Raw genomic sequence first — 21,096 nt, 5'->3', positions numbered from 1 at the left:
AAACCATGTTTACGTTGTAATACCCATGTCATTATACACATTTGTGTCCTCATAAACCATATACATGAACATAAACACACACACACACACACTAACAGCAGGCCCTGACAGGAGGAGGACAGAGTAAAGGTACACAGGACCTACAATTTCCACACTTTTATTAGACCCGGGTCCAGTGGACCCGAACATCCTGTGTGTAATATAAATGTGTAGGGGGGGTGTACAGTGTGTGGTCATTGAAAATGTGTTCTGATATACTGTATATTATTCACAGAAAATGAGCCAAGGCCAATGAGTCTGAATTCGAAAACATAAGTAATCGTATCATTTTTCTTTTGATAAAAAATGAAAACGGGTCCTACAGACCCGAACACCACAAGGGTTAAACAAAAAGGAACATAACCAAACTCGTGCTCTCTGCGCTCTCAACAGCTTCTCAGAGACAGTCCTCAACAGTTATTGCTTTCCTGCTTTCATCGGCGGTCACAGCACCAGCTCTTAGATTGATCTCTCTCCTCTCGCCGTATATCTACGCACTACACACTACACACCTTTGTTCTGCACCAGCATCTCAATGTCTCATTAAATCACTGTATGGTGAAAATTTACAGCAATCAAAACTCCTCTGTAAACGACAGTGATCTGTGGCTCGTTGGATGGTGTTATGGGAGCCATACATTTCAGCATTAGCAAACTCACAAAGGTTTTTGTCATTTAAAATCAGTACAACTATGTGATCAACCATAACTAAAAATAATACAAAACGACTTAGTCAAACTAAATGGACATGCAAAATAAATGAAAAAGAAATACTGACAAAGCCTTGTGATAAAGTATTTAATGCAACCATTAAACTATATACATTAAACACATAACAGAATAATGTATAGGCCTACACTTGATTACCAATTAGTTTTCTATGTGAATATATAGTAAACTGTAATTTATATCCTGTGATCAAAGCTGAATTTTCAGATCCTGATCCTTCAGAAATCATTCTAATATGATGATTTGAGCATTATCAATGTTGAACACAGTTGTGCTGCTTCATATTTCCGTGGAAACTGTGATACTTTTTCCAGGATTCTTTGATGAATAGAAAGTTCAGTGAACAGCCTTTATTTGCATTTATTAAATGTATGTACTAACATTATAAATGTCTTTACTGTCACTTTTGATCAGTTTAATGCGTCCTCCTTGATGAATTAAAGTCTTAATTATTCATTTCTAATAATCTTACCATGCACATATGTTTGAATGCATTGCATTATTTCTACAAATAAGCATCAAAAACTCTTTCAACACTGATAAAAAAATAAAAAATCATAAATGTGTCTTGAGCATCAAATCCTCATATTAGAGTGATTTCTGAAGGATCATGTGACACTGAAGACTGGAGTAATGATGCTGAAAATTCAGCTTTGATCACTGGAGTAAATTACATTTTAATATATATTCACATAGAAAACAGTTTATTTTAAATGGTAATAATATTTCACATTATATTCTTTGGTGAGCACAAAAGACTCGTTGACAGACATTAAAAAAACCTACTGATCCAATACAGCTTAATATTAGTAAGAGTGACACTTGTCTGGCCACGCCTTTGGTTCTTCTTATTGGTTCAGCTTCAGTGACATCACTACAGGTTAACTGAGCCCCGCCCACATTGGCACAAACTGACACAAATGCAAGAAGTGAGATCACAGGTTTACCATAGACAGCAGGTTTACTCATTCCGGAGCAGAAGGAGGCGGTAATGTACATACAAGCTGGATGACAACTGATGAAAGAAGAAGAAGAAGAAGAAGAAGAAGAAGAAGAAGAAGAAGGAAATATAACTGTTCTAAACGTGTTCTTTCGTCAACAAACTCTTCTCCTGCATTAGATACTTTGCTGTAACTGTGAGAATGGCTGAACGAGATCAGAGGAGGTGAGGCTTGTGTTATTATTTCCTTCAGAGGATGTTTTTTTTTGTGCATTTTGAGAAGTCATTTATCCAATAATAAACTATTAAATGGATAATACAATGATAATGTTTTCGTTACTAACCCTTGTGTTGTTCCAAACCTGTATGAGTTTCTTTCTTCTGTTGAACATAAAAGAAGATATTTTGAAGGCTGTTGGTAACCAGACAGTTTCTACTTCCCATTGACTTCCTTAGTATTTTTCTTTCCTACTATGGAAGTCAATGGGTGCCATCAACTGGTTGCCAACAATTTTTTTAATATCTTCTTTTGTGTTCAACAGAAAAAATAAACTAATTTAGGTTTAGAACAAATACAGTGTGAGAAAGTGGCGACAACATTTTCATTTTTGGGTGAACTATCTAAAAGGTCAGAGAGCAGAGGTTATGTTGGTTGCATCTGAATTAGGGTTTTAATTTTATCTGATGTTACTGTATGCAGAGATGGGCATAAATACACGGAAACGTATTAAACATACAAATACAAAATACTGTGTGGAAAAATTTATTTATTTAAATATACAGTATTTTGTATTTTGAAAATACACAAAATACATGTGAAATTGGCCATCCAGTGTATAGGTCACAGTGAACGAAGAACCTACAGACCTACTGACTTTACATTCCTAACCTCATTTCTTTCTTTCTTTCTTTCTTTCTTTCTTTCTTTCTTTCTTTCTTTCTTTCTTTCTTTCTTTCTTTCTTTCTGGCAATTACAAATAAACTTATGCAAAATAGCAGCCATTTATTTACTTATTTCTGGTTACAATGTAGTCTATTACTTGTGGTGAACACTATTAAAACATTCATACTGTATGTAAAACTGTGAGAACCTTTTCTGCTATCTAGCAAAGAATATGGATGGGCGATATGACCAAAATCTCAATTTTACTTCACAGTAACAATATCATGGTTCCACAATTCTCAATATCAGTTTTGATTCCTTGGCATAAACTGAATTTCAAACTCTTGAGTTTTGTTTTGTTGTTGCAGGTAGTCCAATGATTTTTAAGTAATTTTATATTTATTTTATGTAAAGTTTATTTGTTTCTATAAGTTTATTAAAATTAGAAAGTGTATCTAAAAATTTTAATTAGAATTAATTTAGATTCATTTGACACTATATACCCCTTTTTGATTATTATTAAAACTAAAAGCTGAAGATGTTTGTGGAGTATCATTCATCAGTGCTTCTTTTCCCACTCCAACGTTACAATAATTCCTGCCCACTAAAAGCCACACGGATAAATTTGCTTACCCCACAAATAGGCCCATCTATGTAAACGATTTAGAAAAAGTTCCATCAATTCACACTTTATATCATCGCTATGATATGTAGTGTCATATCACCCAGCCCTAACATGCAGTGATGCTTTACACACATTTGACAAGCTAGTTGAAAAAAAATAAAAAAACCGGTCAAGACTGATTGTCTAACGCTATTTTCCCACTTGTCTGTGCTCTTTTATTCTTTCATGTTAACTGAAGTGAATAATGCACTATTTTAACTTTAATCAACAAGTAGAATTGATCATGACATTCTCACCTTATATAAAAAAAAATTTGCAGACCCAATGTTGAGCTAGTGAATGTCTGAACTAGTTGATGCACAAAATCAGTACCCTGATAAAGAGGTTGACTGGCAAAAAGTACTTCATGTATTTTGAAAATACAAAAATACTCATCTTAAATGTATTTAAATACAAATTACATTCGATTTTTTTCCAAAGGCTTTAAAATACAAAATAGTATTTTGCATTTCAAATACGTATTTTAAATACATGTATCTGAAATACTGCCCATCCCTGACTGTATGTAGAGTTTAAGATAAACCATAGGTTAACAATGTTTTAAATCAAAGCAATTTAGATTTTAAAGTTTCAAAAGTCAAAACCATGGTTCATTTGGGACTTTAACTATATTAACCATGGGTTTTTGGTTTTATTCAAAGACCATGCCTAATTTTCATAAGATCATTAAAGACCGTGTGGGGGTTTACTAATTGATCATAGTCTGTGCACTTTCACACCCCTCAACAATAGGGTTGTCACAATATATCGCACTACAAAAATGTATCAATATGTAGCCTATTGTGTATTAAAAAAAATCACGTTTTCAGAGTTTTAGTGTCAGTACTACATTAAACTGCTATATGTAATGTTGAATATAATGTATAATAAAGCAATGGGGGAATATTTGTGGGTCCTGATAATGGCAAATATATGATGTTACCAGTAAAAGTGGCCTATACATTATTTTAAATATATCTAGTCAGTGAAAGAGATCAAGCATATTCATCTACAATAATTCTGTGGTTTCAGCTTCAGAATCATGAATATTGTTATTCTGGTGTCTCTATTGTCCTGTGCTTTGGGTTTCAGCACCAAGTCCAAGTCTATTCATTTACACACACAATGTAAAACCAAATTTAGCATTTCAATCAACAGTAAATTTTTTGTTAACCTTTTATCATATGTCTTGGAGTATCGCAATAATATCGAATTGTGACATGAGGGCATCGTTAATACACCCCTTAACAATCATTCTAGCCAGTCACAATATAAATGCTAATAGCTCTGTTCTACTGCTTTCCATTTACTTTCTTTCAATCACATTTCTTTATATCATATCTTTTCTCTCGAAGACCTGCTGACCGTAATATCGTGCACTGCTTGCGGTGCCACAAGCCGCAGGAGAACCTCCCCGTTCACCTGGCCAGGGTTTGCATGAGAACCGGCAGCACACCTGAAGAGCGAGTGGAGGAGGTTCAGAAGGCCAGGGCTTCCAGTCGAGAGTGGATCCTCAACAGCAGGACCTGGGATTACAGGCGTCTCCGTGAGATCCTGCCCGACACACACTCCCGGGCCGTCATGGTGAAGGAGCTTCTGCGCCGGGGTTTCTTCATCACGAACCAGCCTCAGGAGTCTGACACGGTCCTGGATCCTGACAGTGACTCGGACACGACCGATAGAGATCCTCCTTCAACCCAAACCTCTTCCGTGAGGATAAAGATGAAGGAGGCGGGTCTGTATGGCAAGTTCCCGGCGGATGCCAAGCTCCTGGTGGACTTTAAGAAGCACCTGATGAAGTCACTCAGGGTCTCCCACTGGCAGAGGAAGGTGAGATCTCTTCACCCGATTCACTGCACACGGTTTCCGTACAGATTTGCTCAAAACTTTGCCGGCGTTTCCATTAATCGATGCAACTAAAATGTATTTTTTTTAAAGCCATTCCATAAATCATGGCAATGGATGCTGCGAGGATATCTCACCCACCGACAGGGTTTGAAATTAACTTTGTCACTCACCGGTCAATTTGGCTAATACATTAAGTTAGCAGCCATTCAGAAGTTCTACTAGCCCAAAAAACAAAAAGTTTCATATATATACAGTACTGTGCAAAAGTCTTAAGCATGTTAATACCCCCCCCAAAAAATGTTTTTATTCTTTTTGCCATTAATTGTAATAATCCAGTGAGATTTGTGTATGCACAAGGAGTCTGACAACAGCCGGTATGATCTGATCTCACCATCATCGAGTCCGTCTGTGATTACATGAAGAAACAGAAGAAACTGAGACAGACTAAATCCAGAAGAACTGCGGGAACGTCTCCGAGATGCTTGAAGAAACCTTCCTGCAAAGCTACAGTACTGTGAAAAGTACTGGCACTTGTGTTAAAATGCTGTAAAGTGAGAAGGCTTTCAAAAATAAAATCACAAATTGAATTTATTTATGATTTAACTTCTATTAACTAATTCAAATCAATATATGGTGTAACGACCCTTTGCGTTTAAAACGGCTTTTGTCCAGGTACACTTGCGCATAGTTTTTCAGGTAGCTTTGCAGGAAGGTTTCTTCAAGCATCTCGGAGACGTTCCCGCAGTTCTTCTGGATTTAGTATTTGTGTGATCAGGTGCTGGTGTTCTCAGCGCCGCCCGTCAAAATAAAAGTCCCGCTTCCAACACATCGGCCTGTCAGAAAAACGTATCGGCCAATGCCGATATTTAAAAAATGCTAAATATCGGCCTATATATCGGCCTTGGCGATATATCGGTCAACCACTAATTTCTGCTTCCAGCTCTTGATAAACTGGCATTTCTTTGAGGTTTAGAATCCATTATTCCTGTAATTCTTTTGTCTTTTATGAGTTTAATGAAGAAATCTGTCTGGTCTTCTGTCCTCCAAACACACCGCATCGTCTACGTCAGCTGACCTGTAAATGCGCAAAAACTGTTTCCATTGCAGTTTTGTGAAATATTCCTTTTTCGAACTGCCTGAAAAACCACGTCATGCGAGCGCAAACTTTTTTTGAGATATATGGGAGTTTTTGCGAAATTGACGCATTTCCATTGGGCGTATTTTCAATTCACAATTTCAGTTTGCGCAATTTGAAGGGTAATGGAAATGCGTCTAATGTTCCGTAGCTCTTCTTTCTTTTAATGATCTTAATGCTGACACTTCTTTCTCACATCCTTCTTCACAGGTTGACAACGTGTCCCGTTTCCTCCGGTACGTGCAGCCCACCGCGAGTGAGCCGTCTCTGGACTTCTTGTCTAAGAGCACAGAGACCCGGGACTTTCTGACGGCCCTGCAGCGCACCCACATGGGCACAGCCACCTTCCATAGATACATCAAGAGCATTATACGGTTCCTGGAATACCTGACGACAAGGCTGGATCTGTGCAGAGCCGACCCAGAGCTCCGGTCCAAATGCCAGAGTTACACTGACATGCTGAAGACTGTATCCAAGACACATGACAAGACCTGGGATACGAGGTTACATGTTCATTTTGCATTGAGCTTTTTATTTATTTTACTAATGTTATAGATACATGCATGCGAATATACGTACATAGATAGATAGATAGATAGATTCTATATCTATTTAAAAAAATGCGTTAGACTTAACTGGGAAGGGTCATAGCACTTGCATATTGTTGTCCTATTGTTAGTTTAACTGCTTCTATTGCTCTCCTCATTTGTAAGTCGCTTTGGATAAAAGCACCTTCTAAAATATTAAATGTAAATGTAATTAAAATAATATATTAACTAAAACATGCTATATCCTGTAATGATAATACTAAAAACAGATACACAAACAAAATTAACTAAAGCATTCAATCCCTATTTAAATAATACTAAGAACATAGGTTATGGTAATCACAAGGGTGGTGTCTTTAATAACCTTTCTTGTTTGTTATGTTTAATCCAGTCACAGCCGGTTCGGTGAGAGAGCTCCCAGCATTAAAGATTACCAGAGGGTTTTGCAAGTTGCGAAGTCAGACTTTCTCAGGATCCACGGGGATCTGCTGACGGGCACAGCGGTCTCAAGCCCCGACAAGACGCTGTACCGCTATTACCTCCAGGCGCTCTTGGTCCTCCGGCACATGCAGCGTCCAGGAGCCGTGACAGGATTGACTGTAAGTTCATCTACTTTAACCCTTGTGCGTCAATTAAACAAAGTTACACATAGGTCCATATAGAGCAGTGGTCCCCAACCCTTTTTGCGCCACAGACCGGTTTAATATCAGACAATATTTTCACGGACCGGCCTTTAAGGTGTGGCGGATAAATACAACAAAATAAAATGATACGACCGGCATAAAAACTGGGGTATTTTTAAAATATAATAATAAACATGAATCCAATGTGTAGGCCTACTCGCAACTTAATTAGCAGCGTCCTCGTAACATCGTGCCTAAAGACAACTGAGAAAGCCTGCCCTGAACACAAACAAAATGCCCCCAAAAAGAAAAAAATCTCCATGTTTTTGGTGCTGATGCGTTTATGTAACTCTCCATAAGGTTGCGCGAGGGTTAAGGAGTTTGTACTCAGGATATGCTGGACACGTTTGCAATATTAAACTAAACCTTTTCGATGTTCCCCAGGATGAGGACTGGGTGGAGCGGATCGCTCACGGTGGCAGGGTGGTGATCGGCGTAAGGAAGGAGAAAACTGCAAGCATACAAATAGCCTTGACACAGGAGGAGGAAGCTGTAAGTTTGAGTGTGATACAAACAGCAGATTGCGCAGCACCAGTGTTTTACATTCAGTAACTGTCAGGTGTTTCTCCAGTGTTTTCAGCTGTACTACAAGCAGATCAGGCCTGGGAACATCCGGCTCGAAACATTCTGCCAGGGGTTTTTCGTGTCGTCGTCCGGCAAAGCTGTTTGCAATGTGACACATGACGTGATCCACCTCCATGAAATGTGCGTACTTTACCTACACAGATCCACGTGTAAATGGAGACACTTTACTATATCCTGTCAGTCACGGTTAGAGTTGGGCATCGATTGAATTCTGTTTATCGATTCCTAATTTCGATTCCAATAAGGTAAAAAAAATAAAACTTGGATATCATTCACATTTAGTCTTATTGCAAAACATTTAGTTGTAGCTGAATATCTTGAACAAAAATCAACAGGCTAAAAATACCATAGCAAAAACAACTAGCCTAACTAATATAAATTTCAAGCATTATTAAAGACTAGTAAACAAACACAGTAATTAAAAAAGAACTAATAAAATACTAGCAATCGCAACAAATAGATACAACTGAACAAAGATACGATTGAAACGGTGTTTTAAGATTTTCAGGTATTCAGGTACAGAAACTGTAATCAAAAGTAAAATTTCACTGCACTTTATAAATAAAATATACATTAAATATAGTGACAAAAGTTATCCAGTCAAGAATGAGTGAATTTTCTCTTTGTCTTTTGTTGTTTGATTAGTGTTATTATAGATTGCTGTCACTTTAAGAGTTGCCCAATCTACAGTAGAGAAACAACGATCTCCTATATCTTGAATGTGGACTGCAGTACCTATTCCCACCACTAGCTGTCATTCTTACAGGCTGCACCTTTAATGTTTTAAAGTCATATCGAAATGCTCTCAAAGGAATCGATAAGAGGAACCGAAATTTGCATTTTATAACAAGTATCCGATTCCTGACCAAGTATTCGATTTCATTCAATTCAAATCGATTTTCGATTCCCAACCCTAGTCACAGTCATATCACATTTGATGTGTTGTTTTCTTCCTGCAGGTATAATCTGGCCTGTGTGAAGAGTCAGGACGTGCGGAGGGCTGTTAGATCGGCTTCACAAAGCCTCCCAGTGCACAAACAGAGGGCCGTAAACCTGTACCTGTCCAGTGACACTGGAAATCCAACGCCTCAGGACATCGTGGACGCCGCTGAGCTCCTCGACTCCTTGTCCGGGTCAGTCTCCACTCAACAAGGACTCAACACATCACCTGGGGCCGGTTGCGTAAGACCATAAGACTAGTCTTACAAGTTAGACATAATTTTTACTCATCCTCAAGTCATCCTAGGTGTATATGACATTCTTCTTTCAGACGAATACAATCTTGAGTTATATTAAAACATGTCCCGGTTCTTCCAAGCTTTATAATGGCAGTGAATGGCTGTTTATGTTTGGAAGCACATAAAAAAAGCATCTGTCCATCATAAAAGTGTCCCACACGACTCTGCGGGGGTTAATAAAGGCCTTCTGAAGTGAAGCGACGTGTCAGTGTAAGAAAAATATCCATATTTAAAACTTTATCAACTAAAATAACTAGTTTCTGGCAGACGGCCGTACGCAAGTCGACTTACGCCATAAGAGTAACACTTGACGATGTGTGACGTAGGAGTAGGAGTAGCGTAAGCTTTGACACCTCGCGCGGTTCAAGCAAACAGGGCTGGGCAACAAACTCAAGCTCCTCCCACATTAAAAAAAGAATAATGTCGTTTTAGACGTCTAATTCGTGACTGGTGTTTTGCTCTATCCTCTGCGCTTCAGCGTTCATCATTACGTCATGCATCGGGTCAGAGGTCACTCTTCTACCGTAAGTCCACTTGCGTACAGCCGTCTGCTGGAAGCTAGTTATTTTTGTCGATAAAGTTTTAAATCTGGATATTTTTCTTACACTGACACATCGCTTCACTTCAGAAGGCCTTTATTAACCCCCGCAGAGCCGTGTGGGACACTTTTATGATGGATAGATGCTTTTTTTATGTGCTTCAAAACATAAACAGCCATTCACTGCCATTATAAAGCTTGGAAGATCCAGGACATGTTTTAATATATTTTTTATATTAAAACATGAATTTTAATATTCGTCTGAAGGAAGAATGTCATATACACCTAGGATGACTTCAGGGTGAGTAAATCATGGGCTAATTTTCATTTTTGGGTGAACTATCCCTTTAAGACTGTTTTTTTTTTTTAATCGGTTACATTAAAACATAGATTAGCCTAATTTGAGACCGAAAATTAAACTGCCCTTGACTAACTGCTAGTGGTCACACTAGAACTTAAGATAATGTCCTAACATAATGGCTATGTTTATACAACTGGTCCTTTTATACAAGTGTTTTTTCTTATATTTATTCATCACTTATCCAGCGCTTCCTCGGACGACGACGACTCCTCATTGGCTGAACTGAGTTCTGCTGGATCCAGCATTGAGGAACACGCTTCACGAAAAGACTTCTCTGCCTTCATAACCAGGTTCCCTGTTTCTCTGGAGGGTCAGCCACCCTCGAAAAAGCAGCGGGTCGACTCGGGTTTTCCAGAAGACCGTGTGCTCTATGATAAGTGGCGAGCCTCCCAGTACAAACAGAGAGAGGAATATCTGCTGTGTGAGTCTCAAAATACACCAATACAGCATTGACACGACACAAACTAGGCCATTAAAGGGATACTTCACCCCAAAATTAAAAATACCCCTTGATTCACTCACCCTCAAGTCATCCTAGGTGGATGACTATCTTCTTTCAGACGAACACAGAGTTATATAAAAAAAATATCCTGGCTAATCCAAGATTTATAATGGCATCATTATAAAAATCATTAAATATCATTTATAATGATTGGGAGCCCAAAATTTGAAGTCCAAAAAAGCGCATCCATCCATTATAGAAGTAATCCATACGACTACAGGGGTTATTAAAGGCTTTCTGAAGCAAAGCCATCCGTATGTGTAAGGACAATATCTATATTTATTACTTTATAAACTATAATCACTGGCTTCCGGCAGACGGCCGTATGCATCGTTTAACGCCGGAAGAGTGACCTCTGACCCGACACATGACACATTGATGAACGCTGAAGCGCAGAGGATAGAGCAAAACAGAATGGCAGTCATGAATTAGACGTGAATTAAATGAGGATTTTTACAGAGAAATGTGGGAGGAGCTTGAGTTTGTTGCCCAGCCCTGTTTGTTTGAACAGCGCTACTCCTGCATCTACATCATACATGCGTCACGGGTTACTCTTGTGGCGTAAGTCGATGCGTTCGGCCGTCTGCCGGAAGATAGTTATTTTAGTTGATTAAGTTTTAAATATGGATATTTTTCTTACACAAACACATCGCTTCTCTTGAGAGGGCCTTGATCAACCCATGGAGTCGTGTGGAGCACTTTTATGATGGATGGACAGGGTTGGGAATAGAAAATCGATTCCAATTCTGCAACTTGAGGTCAGGAATCAGATACTTGTTAAAAAATTTAATTTCGATTCATCTTATCGATTCCTTTGTGAACATTTCAATATGACTTTAAACCATTCAAGCGCAAGACGACTTGCTTTTATGTGCTGCATACATGTGTAACTATATTGGGCAACTGTGTATAGTGACAGCAGCCTAATATTCCTGCCGCCGTCTCTATAATAACCAGTGCCCGAAGTGGGGCGGTACTCACCGGTACGCAGTACCGGCACTTCTACATTTTACTCTTAAGCGTACCTGCACTTTTTCTTGCGTACCGCTACTTCTCGCATGTAGCCGGTACTCTACCACTGACAGAAAAAGCGTCAGTGTCACGCCCGTTTCATATACTCCGTTTGCAGTGCGTATGCGGTGCTTATTTTTTTCGACACCCATGTTAACAGGTTAGAGCTTTCACACTGCACGCGCATGCGGTCCGGTGATCCGTTCCAGACTGCGTATACAGCAGAGCAGAGATCGTTTCCACACCGAGTCTATTTCTGCTGTGCTGCACGCGCTGAATTAAAGTGGCAGCGCATGGTTCGTGGTCAAAATTAACACAGAATGACATGAAAATATAATAATATCACCATAAATGCATTTAATTAAATAAAATGTAGTAATCTCGATTCTCACCATAATTGTATTTTTGGACTTGCAGACTTGGAGGAGGTCCGTTTGCACGCACGACTTGTTTAAATACATTTATGCTGTTAATAAATAACAATAAATTGTTGTTGTACCTGCAATATCTCCAAGGTTTGTTTTTCACTGTAGAAATTTCAAATGTCATGATTTGCCAATGCAAGAGAGTACCGGCACCTTTTTTCCCCCACTTCAAGCACTGATAATAACACTACTCAAACAACACAAGACAAAGAGAAAATTCGCTCGTTTTTGACTGAATAACTTTTGTAATGTATATTTTACTTCTAAAGTTCAGTGTTATTTTACTTTTGATTACAGTGTCTGTTCCTGAATACCTGAAAATCTTAAAACACTGTTTATTTCAATCGTATCTTTGTTCAGTTGTTACTTTTTTTTGCGATTTGCTAATTTTTTACTTGTTCTTTTTTAATTACTGAGTGTTTACTTGCCTTTTAATAATGTTTCAAATTTATATTAGTTCGGCTAGTTGTTTTTCTATGGTGTTTTTAACCCACAGGCAAAATTCCTTGTGTAAGTGTTCTTTAGCCTGTTGATTTTTGTTCATGATATTCAGCTACAATTAAATGGTTTACAATAAGACTAAATGTGAATTATATCTACGTTTTTTTTTTTTTTTTTTACCTTATTGGAATCGAAATTAGGAATCGGAATTGTTAAAATTAAAACGATACCCAACCCTACGGATGGATGCACTTTTTTGGGGGCTTCAAATTTTGGCCTCCCATTCCCTGCTATTATAAAGCTTGGAAGAGCCAGGATATTGTTTAATATAACTCAGATTGTATTCGTCTGATAGGAGAATGTCATATACACCTAGGATGACTAGATGGTGAGTAAATTATGAGGTTATTACCATTTTTGGGTGAACTAACCCATTAATTCACCGTGACCCGCATGAGTAAAGTTATGTAACTCTTTCTTCAGCACGCTTCACACACAGCAAGGCTTCAGCTGGGAAGGTGGCGAGGCTGATTGCGCAGGAGGGGTGGAAGACCAACTCCCCGAAGCCAGAAGAGATCGAGAGGTTGTGGAAACCAGCTCCTACAGACAGCATTGAGGCAAATCAGGTTATAATAAAGTGTGTGTCTGAGCAGACCTGGACCGGGCTGGCCGTCAAGAACTTCGGTGACGAGCACGGTCTAGGTAAGAAGAGCTTTCTTTTTCCTTCTAAGGAGAGAAAATACCATCACATAAATGTACATTTGAGCAGCTGTTACAGGGTGGCCACGGGTCCTTAATGACCCTGAAATCAAAATGTACGTGTTTTTTTCTTTAGCTTTTAGTATAAATATGTTAGCCTTAAGGTTATGAATAAGCTGGTGTGTTCCAAAACAGTGACAAAATTCGCATTTTGGAGATATATATTTTTGGTCACATTACCGCTAAAATTTCTCCAGTCCGACGAACCCAATGTCCGTCAAATAACCAGTGAAACATCGAAGCGCGAGTGATTCTGATTTTATTACATAAACAGCGATTGATAATGGATAGTGTTTCTGAGGCGAGAGAGAGAGAGAGAGAGAGACTTTAGTGGAGAAATCAAAACAAATGAGCGTAACATAAAGAAATGTAACATAAAGAAACTCACAGAAGAAATGTCCTGAGGTAAAACGTTTTTTTTATTTATAACATATGATATAGTTAACATAATGGGACAAGGGATTTTAGTTCAATTAACAAGTAGTTATTATTAAATTACTTGCATTTTTGACACAATATTGAATATTTTTGTTCTGTTTTACCAATGAAAAAAGTTCCAAACAAGGATCAGAGCAGAACTATTGCGTATCTCAAAGCAGAGGCGCTGTCCTCTTACTACGCGATTCAGCGTTTTGAAGGAATGACTCAAAGACTCGCTCAGTAAGTTCTTATGTGTATATTCAAAAATGTCAAATATTAATCTCATAGCATTATTTATTGCTGTTGTAATTTTGCAGTATACATTATTGGTAACAGCTCTATAGTGCATATTGAATTCATTTATCAAATGTAAGAATTTGACATGAAAGATACATTTAATAAAGTAAAAAAAAAAAGTGTAAATCAAAAATATGCAAATTTAAGTATATAAAAGCTTATAGAACTCTGATGAAAATATTTCTTCGGAATAAACTGTTTACACAACCAGAAATCTTGGGGATACGATGCTTTTGTGGGATCTTTTTATATATCGGATATTGTCTGCTTACATGAAAAGTTCACTGTATATCATACTAATAAATAGCATTTATGACAGCAATGATATTTTGTTTTCTTTTTACATATACGTATGTAATTATGTGTATTTCCATCACAGGTGTGGTTTAAGTTTCATTAACCCTTTAGAACCTGAAGCTAAAATAGGTGTTTTTCACATAATTTGATTTTTTTGACTGTAAAATTCTAAAACGATGTGCTATCTTAATGTGCAAGGTGTCATCTTTTTCAGAAAAATAGCTTTCAACAAATTACACTTATTGACCATTATTGTGTGTGGTGAGTTTGTAAATAGAATTTAAATAGACAAAAATAAAAAAAGCGAGAATAAATTTACTGATTTTTATTTAGAAAAAAAAACCCTGCTGCTGTCATTTGCAGACGGAAAGCATGACCGTAATAATACCGTAATAAGCCGTATATTGCAGAAAAGCGCATGTTGTCTACTGTCAGGGGCAATTTGAATGGTTTTGATAGTGCAAATGGTTGAAGAGTTACGGTCAAATGAATACAGCTTGCTGGTATGTATCGGCGACGACACAGCCGGTTCTAAAGGGTTAAAAGGTCTTAAAGTCTTGAATTGAACTTGTTTATATCAGTAAACACTCTGTGTCCGCTGCACAAGGAACTAAAACACTGAATAGTTTTCCTGCATGTGTATTCAGTTGTTGTTTTGATCTTAAAATGTAACGTCCTCTTGATTTCAGGAGTGGTTGCGACCCGTCCGTTCTCTAAAGGAGACGTTGTGTGTGATTTCCACGGGAAGGTGATCCCGGCAGCCGAAGGGAGAGCGATGATGATGAAGGGTCTTCGGGACCTGTTGTTCTTCAGGGCGGGACAGCGAGACCTGTGTGTGGACGCCCAGACCCCCTGCGAGTGCCACCCCGACACACACACCGTCGGCAGGAGGATCACACACTCTCAGAGCCCCAACCTGGAGCCGCTTCACTGCGTGCTGAAGCTCCACGGGCGGCACCAGGACGTCATCATCTTTAAAGCGCTCGTGGACATCGGCATCGACACACAGCTGAAGTTTTACTCCGGAGAGATTGTGAAGTCTTTCCTCGGCCTGGAGCTGGACTGGCCCGATGAGTAGAGGAGTCCGCTTCACTATTGAGGAACTGTTGCACAGTTTTTCACGATGTCCCTGTAAGAAGAGATCAAGCAAAACTCGCCTCTTTTTCCACTCCCACAAATGGGTTGAAAATCTACCAGTTGCATAGAGAGCCATTGAGATTTACTTGTGGTAAAGCTTGTGGAATCAGTCCAGAATATAACCAGAAAACACTGGATCCTCTTTTGATGCCGTTAGAGCAGAAGAATAAAAGTCCCCTGATATCAGCCAAACTTATATAGTATATCCAGGACTTGTTCATTCTTAAAGAAGTGCCAGACTGATGAGCCAGTCCTGCTGTTTCTGTGCTGAGACTCGCTGATGGTAATAATCTAATTTCTGCTTTATTTAAATGTCTATTTTTTGTTTAATGGTCTTTCGAGGTGTGTGTGTGTGTGTGTGTGTGTGTAGGATGGAATAACAGCTGTTTAACAGGATGCTTAATAATGTTGTTTGTTATTTTATAGTCTGGTGAGTTTCTTCACATCACTCGACCCTCTTGACACACTGACCCTGGATCAGGCGCTGTCTCGGTCCTCAAGGTAAAGTTGTTACTGTTTTATATGTGTACATGAACTTAACCCTTTGATTGTTTAGGGTCAGTATGACCCTTTTTTTTTATTAATAAATTCAGCATAAATCTGAAAATTTCCACACAGAAATGAAGGCGTAGTACTGGAGTATAAATGCAATGTAGAACAGGCGCGCACACACACACTCGCTCACATTCTCACACACTCGCATTCTCTCTCACACACACTCGCATTCTCACACACTCGCATTCTCTCTCACACACACTCGCATTCTCACACACTCGCATTCTCTCTCACACACACATTCACATTCTCACACACTCGCATTCTCACACACTCGCACTCTCTCTCACACACACACACACACACACACACACACATTCACATTCTCACACACTCGCATTCTCACACACACACTCTCATTCACACCACACTCTCACACACACAGAGACAGACACACACACACACACACACAGAGAGACTCTCTCACAGACTCTCACTCTCTCTCTCTCTCACACACACACACACACACACAGACAGACTCTCACACTCTCACTCACTCACTCACTCATACACTCGCAGACACTCACACACTCACTCACTCACTCACACAATCACAGACACACACACTCTCACTCACTCACTCACTCACTCACACACTCTCTCTCTCTCACTCGCTCACTCTCACTCACTCACTCTCACACTCACACTCACACACTCTCAGACACACACACACACACACAGAGAGACTCTCTCACAGACTCTCTCTCTCTCTCTCTCACACACACACACACACACACACACACACACACAGACAGACTCTCACACTCTCTCACAGACTCTCACACTCACTCACTCACTCACTCATACACTCGCAGACACTTACGCACACAATCACACACACTCACACTCACTCACTCACACACACACTTACACACACACACAGTCACTCGCTCGCTCACACTCACTCACTCACTCACTATATATTTATTTATTCACAAAATATATCAAAGTTAGGATAGGAGCAGTTGGTCACAGAATATTAATGAATCTCTATGGCCCTCTGCTGGATATATACGGTCACAACACTTTATTTCTAAAACTGTAAATTCTACAAGCTTTTTTCCTACCAGCAGAAGTCTGCCTCTGACACCGAGATCAATATCCAGAAACAACTTGTTTTTAGTTTAGATCATCATTAAAGTGATTTTTTTCATGAAATTGTAATTTCATGTGCAAGCTTAATGGTATACTTGAGGAATTTTTGGCAAAATTAGTAAAAAAAAAAACAAACACTTTAATATATTCCAAAACGCATATGAAGTAAAAGAGGAAAAAAAGATGTATCATTTTTATTATTAAAAATGTATATTCTTATAACCGCTCTATACATTTTTGGGGGTCATACTGACTTCAACAAACCAGGGCTCCAGACTAACTTTTTGCCTTGGTTGCACTGGTGCGCCTAACTTTTTCATTTAGGTGCACCAGCACAAAATTTGGGTGCACCCAAATTTTTCCTCGGATGTATCACCTTTAACGCCACAATTTTAAGGTCACCTTTTTATCACGCTCTATACACATTCATATATATTATGTAAATGAATTTAAACAAGAAGGTGTAGGTAAAAACTTTTATTTATTTTTTGAAGCACAATTATTAACGGTATTCCTACTCTTACCGATACTGCTTATCGATACAGTACTTTAACTGTATTCTTATGGTTCTTTTTGTTTTATATATAATAAACAAAGATAAACAATATATAAACAAAAGATAAACAATTAAACAAAGATACACTTTATATAGGCCTACACAGTGCTTTAATTTCAGGAAGGCCTACTACTGTTCAGGCATGGTCTAAAAAGAAATCTAATAAAGTAATAAAATGTAAAATAACACTGTAAAATTTATCATAAATAGATTAATGCTTATCAAAGCTGAAGTTATTCTTTCGAGAGCTGTGAGTGATTTTTCTCTTGTTGTTTGATTTGCAGTAATTGCGCAATCGTCAGCATGTTTATTAGACTGCGGCCCCTTTAAGACCGGGTGCAGATCTAATAAGCTACTGATGCACCATATTCTCCCAACTGTTTCCATAACTACGTCCATTTAAGACATAAACTGTTTTTAGTGAATCTCAAAGCCGGTAATTTTGACACGCTTTTGTGTACAATTGATCGTTTAGACGCGCACAATCTGCACATGAAACCGAAAGTATAATTTGCTTGTCTCGGACTGTTTCGGAGCGCGCGCCGCCATGCGAACAACATCTCTTGCGCAGATTTTTGTGTTTTTAATAGCTCTTTCAATTATTAAACGCGTCCCGCAATTTAGCAACAGTAGCTAGACTGCATTTACAACAATCACCGATCGTGCTGATTCTGATTCTGAGTTTTAGGGAGAAATGACAGCGTAATGCTGCGAAGGGAAGAAGTTGCGCGTAGATAGTTTTTAATGGTTTTAAGTTACCTCAATATATTATTTTTTATAATCTTTGGAAGCCGAAATTTAAAATAAAATCAGAGTAATATAACAGACCTTAAGTGTAACCAGGCTACGTTTGAATGTTTAATTCTGTCCTCCGTCGTCACTCATTAAGCAGGGCTGTCGTGTTGTGCGAGCTGTGGCATCGCGTGAGAGAAGAATGTGAGTTCCGTCAAAGGAGAACAAACGCCAACAAACGTTCGTGCAGAGGCAGCGGATGCGAGGACGTTAGGTGCACCGGTGCGACCTAGGAAAAATGTTAGTCGCACACTTACAAAATTTGGTCGCATATGCGACCAAATTGGTCGCACTCTAGAGCCCTGCAAACACGAAGTGTAAACAAGAAATATGAATATGAGAGTTAAAACTGCACTGCACTCATTCCTGATATATCCCTGCAGGACAAGAGCAGTTTCAGCTGGTACTTTTATACTTATAGTTTCTAAATAAAGGCTATACACGGCTCCATATGCATTAACGGTGTTCTCACTCAGTATATTAATCTCACTCAGTATTATATTATATATCTTAACATTTTGAAGATTAGTTTTTTAAATGTGTTTGCTTAGAGAGTATGATATGGGCAGTAACGGTAAATAATCAGATGTTACATATTTTATATGCATTAGTCTTCCTCGTGTTCAAACTCAGATTGTACAAACAAATTTACATCAATATCCTGTACCAGTGTGTGTGTGTGTGTGTGTATGTATATATATATAAACATCCATTTAAATGTGATTTAATGACTTTATTGTTGTGTTTGTCTATTGCAGTTGATGCTGCTGATAGATTTCTCTCTGCATGACAAAAGTGAGGAGCAACGGCTTGATGCTTTTCTTCATCAAACTCTTCATGCGTGTCTTCCTGAGATCTGGAGTTTCTTCAGCTCCTCCTGCTGTTATCATGGCCAAACTCTGGTAGAGAGAGACTTAACATAAAACCACGAACTGTTGAGTCTGTGTTGAAACTAAAAGGGAGTGAATTAAGGCACATGCATTCTCTTATTTACAAAGTTACAACTGTTCAGTTTCTTCTGCACTTGAATTGCACATTATATTAAGTTTCAGCTTTTAAAAGTTCAGAGTTTTTTTAGTTCCGGCTGATTGAATTTGACATTTTGAAATATCTGCAAATAAATGTTGACATGTTAAGCTGTCTCGTGAGCCGTTTCTAATTTGTCATCGTCAAACTGAATGGTTACAATTCAGAACTATTTTTTTTAAATGTACTGTGTGTGTGTGTGTGTGTGTGTATAGCACCATGGTCTGTCCTGGGTCATGTATGGCATTAAAAATGGCATTAAATTAGATTTGAAGATAGCTGCAGAAACCCTGTTTTTATACTTAGATTTAAAACACAAGCACTGATGTTTTACAATAAAAAGTGATACAATGACAATTATTATTGTCAGGATTGCACATTTATCATACAGAAATAAATTTGTATTTACTGTTATTTCACAAAAGAAAGATGCACATGCTGAACCATTGATACCCCATGTTTACATACATATTGCAGACTGCAAAATATGAATAATTAAAAAATAAAGAAATAGAGGGATCATGAATTGCATTTTATTTTGTTTATTTTGTTTTACCCTGAATAATATCTGAATTTACACAAATGAAGCAGTTCAAAAGTTTCCACTTGATTCTCAATGCTGTCTTTACCCGAATGATCCCAATTACCATTTATGATGAGTCCCATGCTTGTCCTGAGCAGTTAAACTCACGGTTCTTCCGAAAAATCCTCCATATCTGCAGACTCTGGGGGTTTTCTAGCATATTCTGCGTACACAAGCCTTTCTGACAGTGACTGTATGATTTTAAGATCCATCTTTAAACACAGAGGACAATTGAGGGACTCAAACACAACTTTTACAAAAGCTGCAAACAATCAGTGATGCTGAAGAGGGAAACAATGCATTAAAAAACAGAGTAGAAAAAACAAAAATGAGACAATAAAACAACTAAATTCAATTCACATTTATTTGTAAAGCGCTTTTCACAATCTATATCGTTATAAATCATCTTTACAGAAAATGCATGTTTCTACGTTACAATTAAGAGTCATCTGTTATCAGGTGACTGTGGAAGTAATGCCCATATGACAGAAAAACAGGAATAAATATATTAAGATTTTGAGCAGGAGTTGTGTGCATTGATCAGTAATGTCACAGTCACCCATCAGCACTACATCTCCCAGCAGACTCAGTCAGCCATCGCCACACATGCTGCAGAACATCACCAAATACTGATTCCCTGCACTCCCTCATCAACACACACTATACCTGCTTCACCGTAGTGATTGGAAACAGAGGCTTTTTAAGGAAATTGTGCCGAAAAAAAGTTTCATTACTCGAAGCTTTTAACACAATGCGCATTAGCGACATCTGGTGGTCAGACTTGTTTTCTCCACCATCGATCTATAAATTACAGAAACGTCTGTCTGTCTGTCTGTCTCAGGCTTGGGAGGGTTACTTTAAAAATGTATTCCGTTACAGTTACAAATTACTTCATAAAAAAAGTATTCAGTAACGTAATCCAAGTACTATAATATGAAAGTAATGTAACTGATTACTTTTGGATTACTTCAAGGTCACGTATATAAATAAAGTCAAGCAAGAAGAAATA

At 38.2% G+C, this 21,096-nt stretch overlaps 1 protein-coding gene across 1 annotated transcript; it reads left to right on the top strand.

Moving 5' to 3' along the window:
* Positions 1 to 1,750: 1,750 nt before the first annotated feature.
* On the top strand, positions 1,751 to 19,619 carry LOC311072169 (uncharacterized protein). Its single transcript, XM_084096958.1, has 12 exons — positions 1,751 to 1,933; positions 4,611 to 5,085; positions 6,449 to 6,741; positions 7,178 to 7,385; positions 7,854 to 7,961; positions 8,041 to 8,174; positions 9,014 to 9,187; positions 10,377 to 10,612; positions 13,054 to 13,272; positions 15,033 to 15,763; positions 15,907 to 15,981; positions 19,237 to 19,619. Exons 1-10 carry the CDS (start codon positions 1,911 to 1,913, stop codon positions 15,419 to 15,421), a joined length of 2,259 nt encoding a protein of 752 aa, XP_083953084.1. The 5' UTR covers positions 1,751 to 1,910; the 3' UTR covers positions 15,422 to 15,763; positions 15,907 to 15,981; positions 19,237 to 19,619.
* Positions 19,620 to 21,096: the final 1,477 nt, after the last annotated feature.

Source organism: Abramis brama, assembly GCF_963993115.1.
Source record: "Abramis brama genome assembly, chromosome: 21".
Lineage (NCBI taxonomy): Eukaryota > Metazoa > Chordata > Actinopteri > Cypriniformes > Leuciscidae > Abramis > Abramis brama.
Note: the sequence above shows the minus strand (reverse complement) of the source record. Positions and strands in the feature narration are given on the sequence as shown.

Excerpts from the sequence above, each read along its gene's own strand:
- LOC311072169 (XM_084096958.1), top strand. The coding sequence starts at position 1,911 with ATGGCTGAACGAGATCAGAGGAG. Across the intron at positions 5,086-6,448 it reads TCTCCCACTGGCAGAGGAAG|GTTGACAACGTGTCCCGTTT; the intron begins GTGAGATCTCTT and ends CCTTCTTCACAG. Across the intron at positions 9,188-10,376 it reads CTCCTCGACTCCTTGTCCGG|CGCTTCCTCGGACGACGACG; the intron begins GTCAGTCTCCAC and ends TCACTTATCCAG.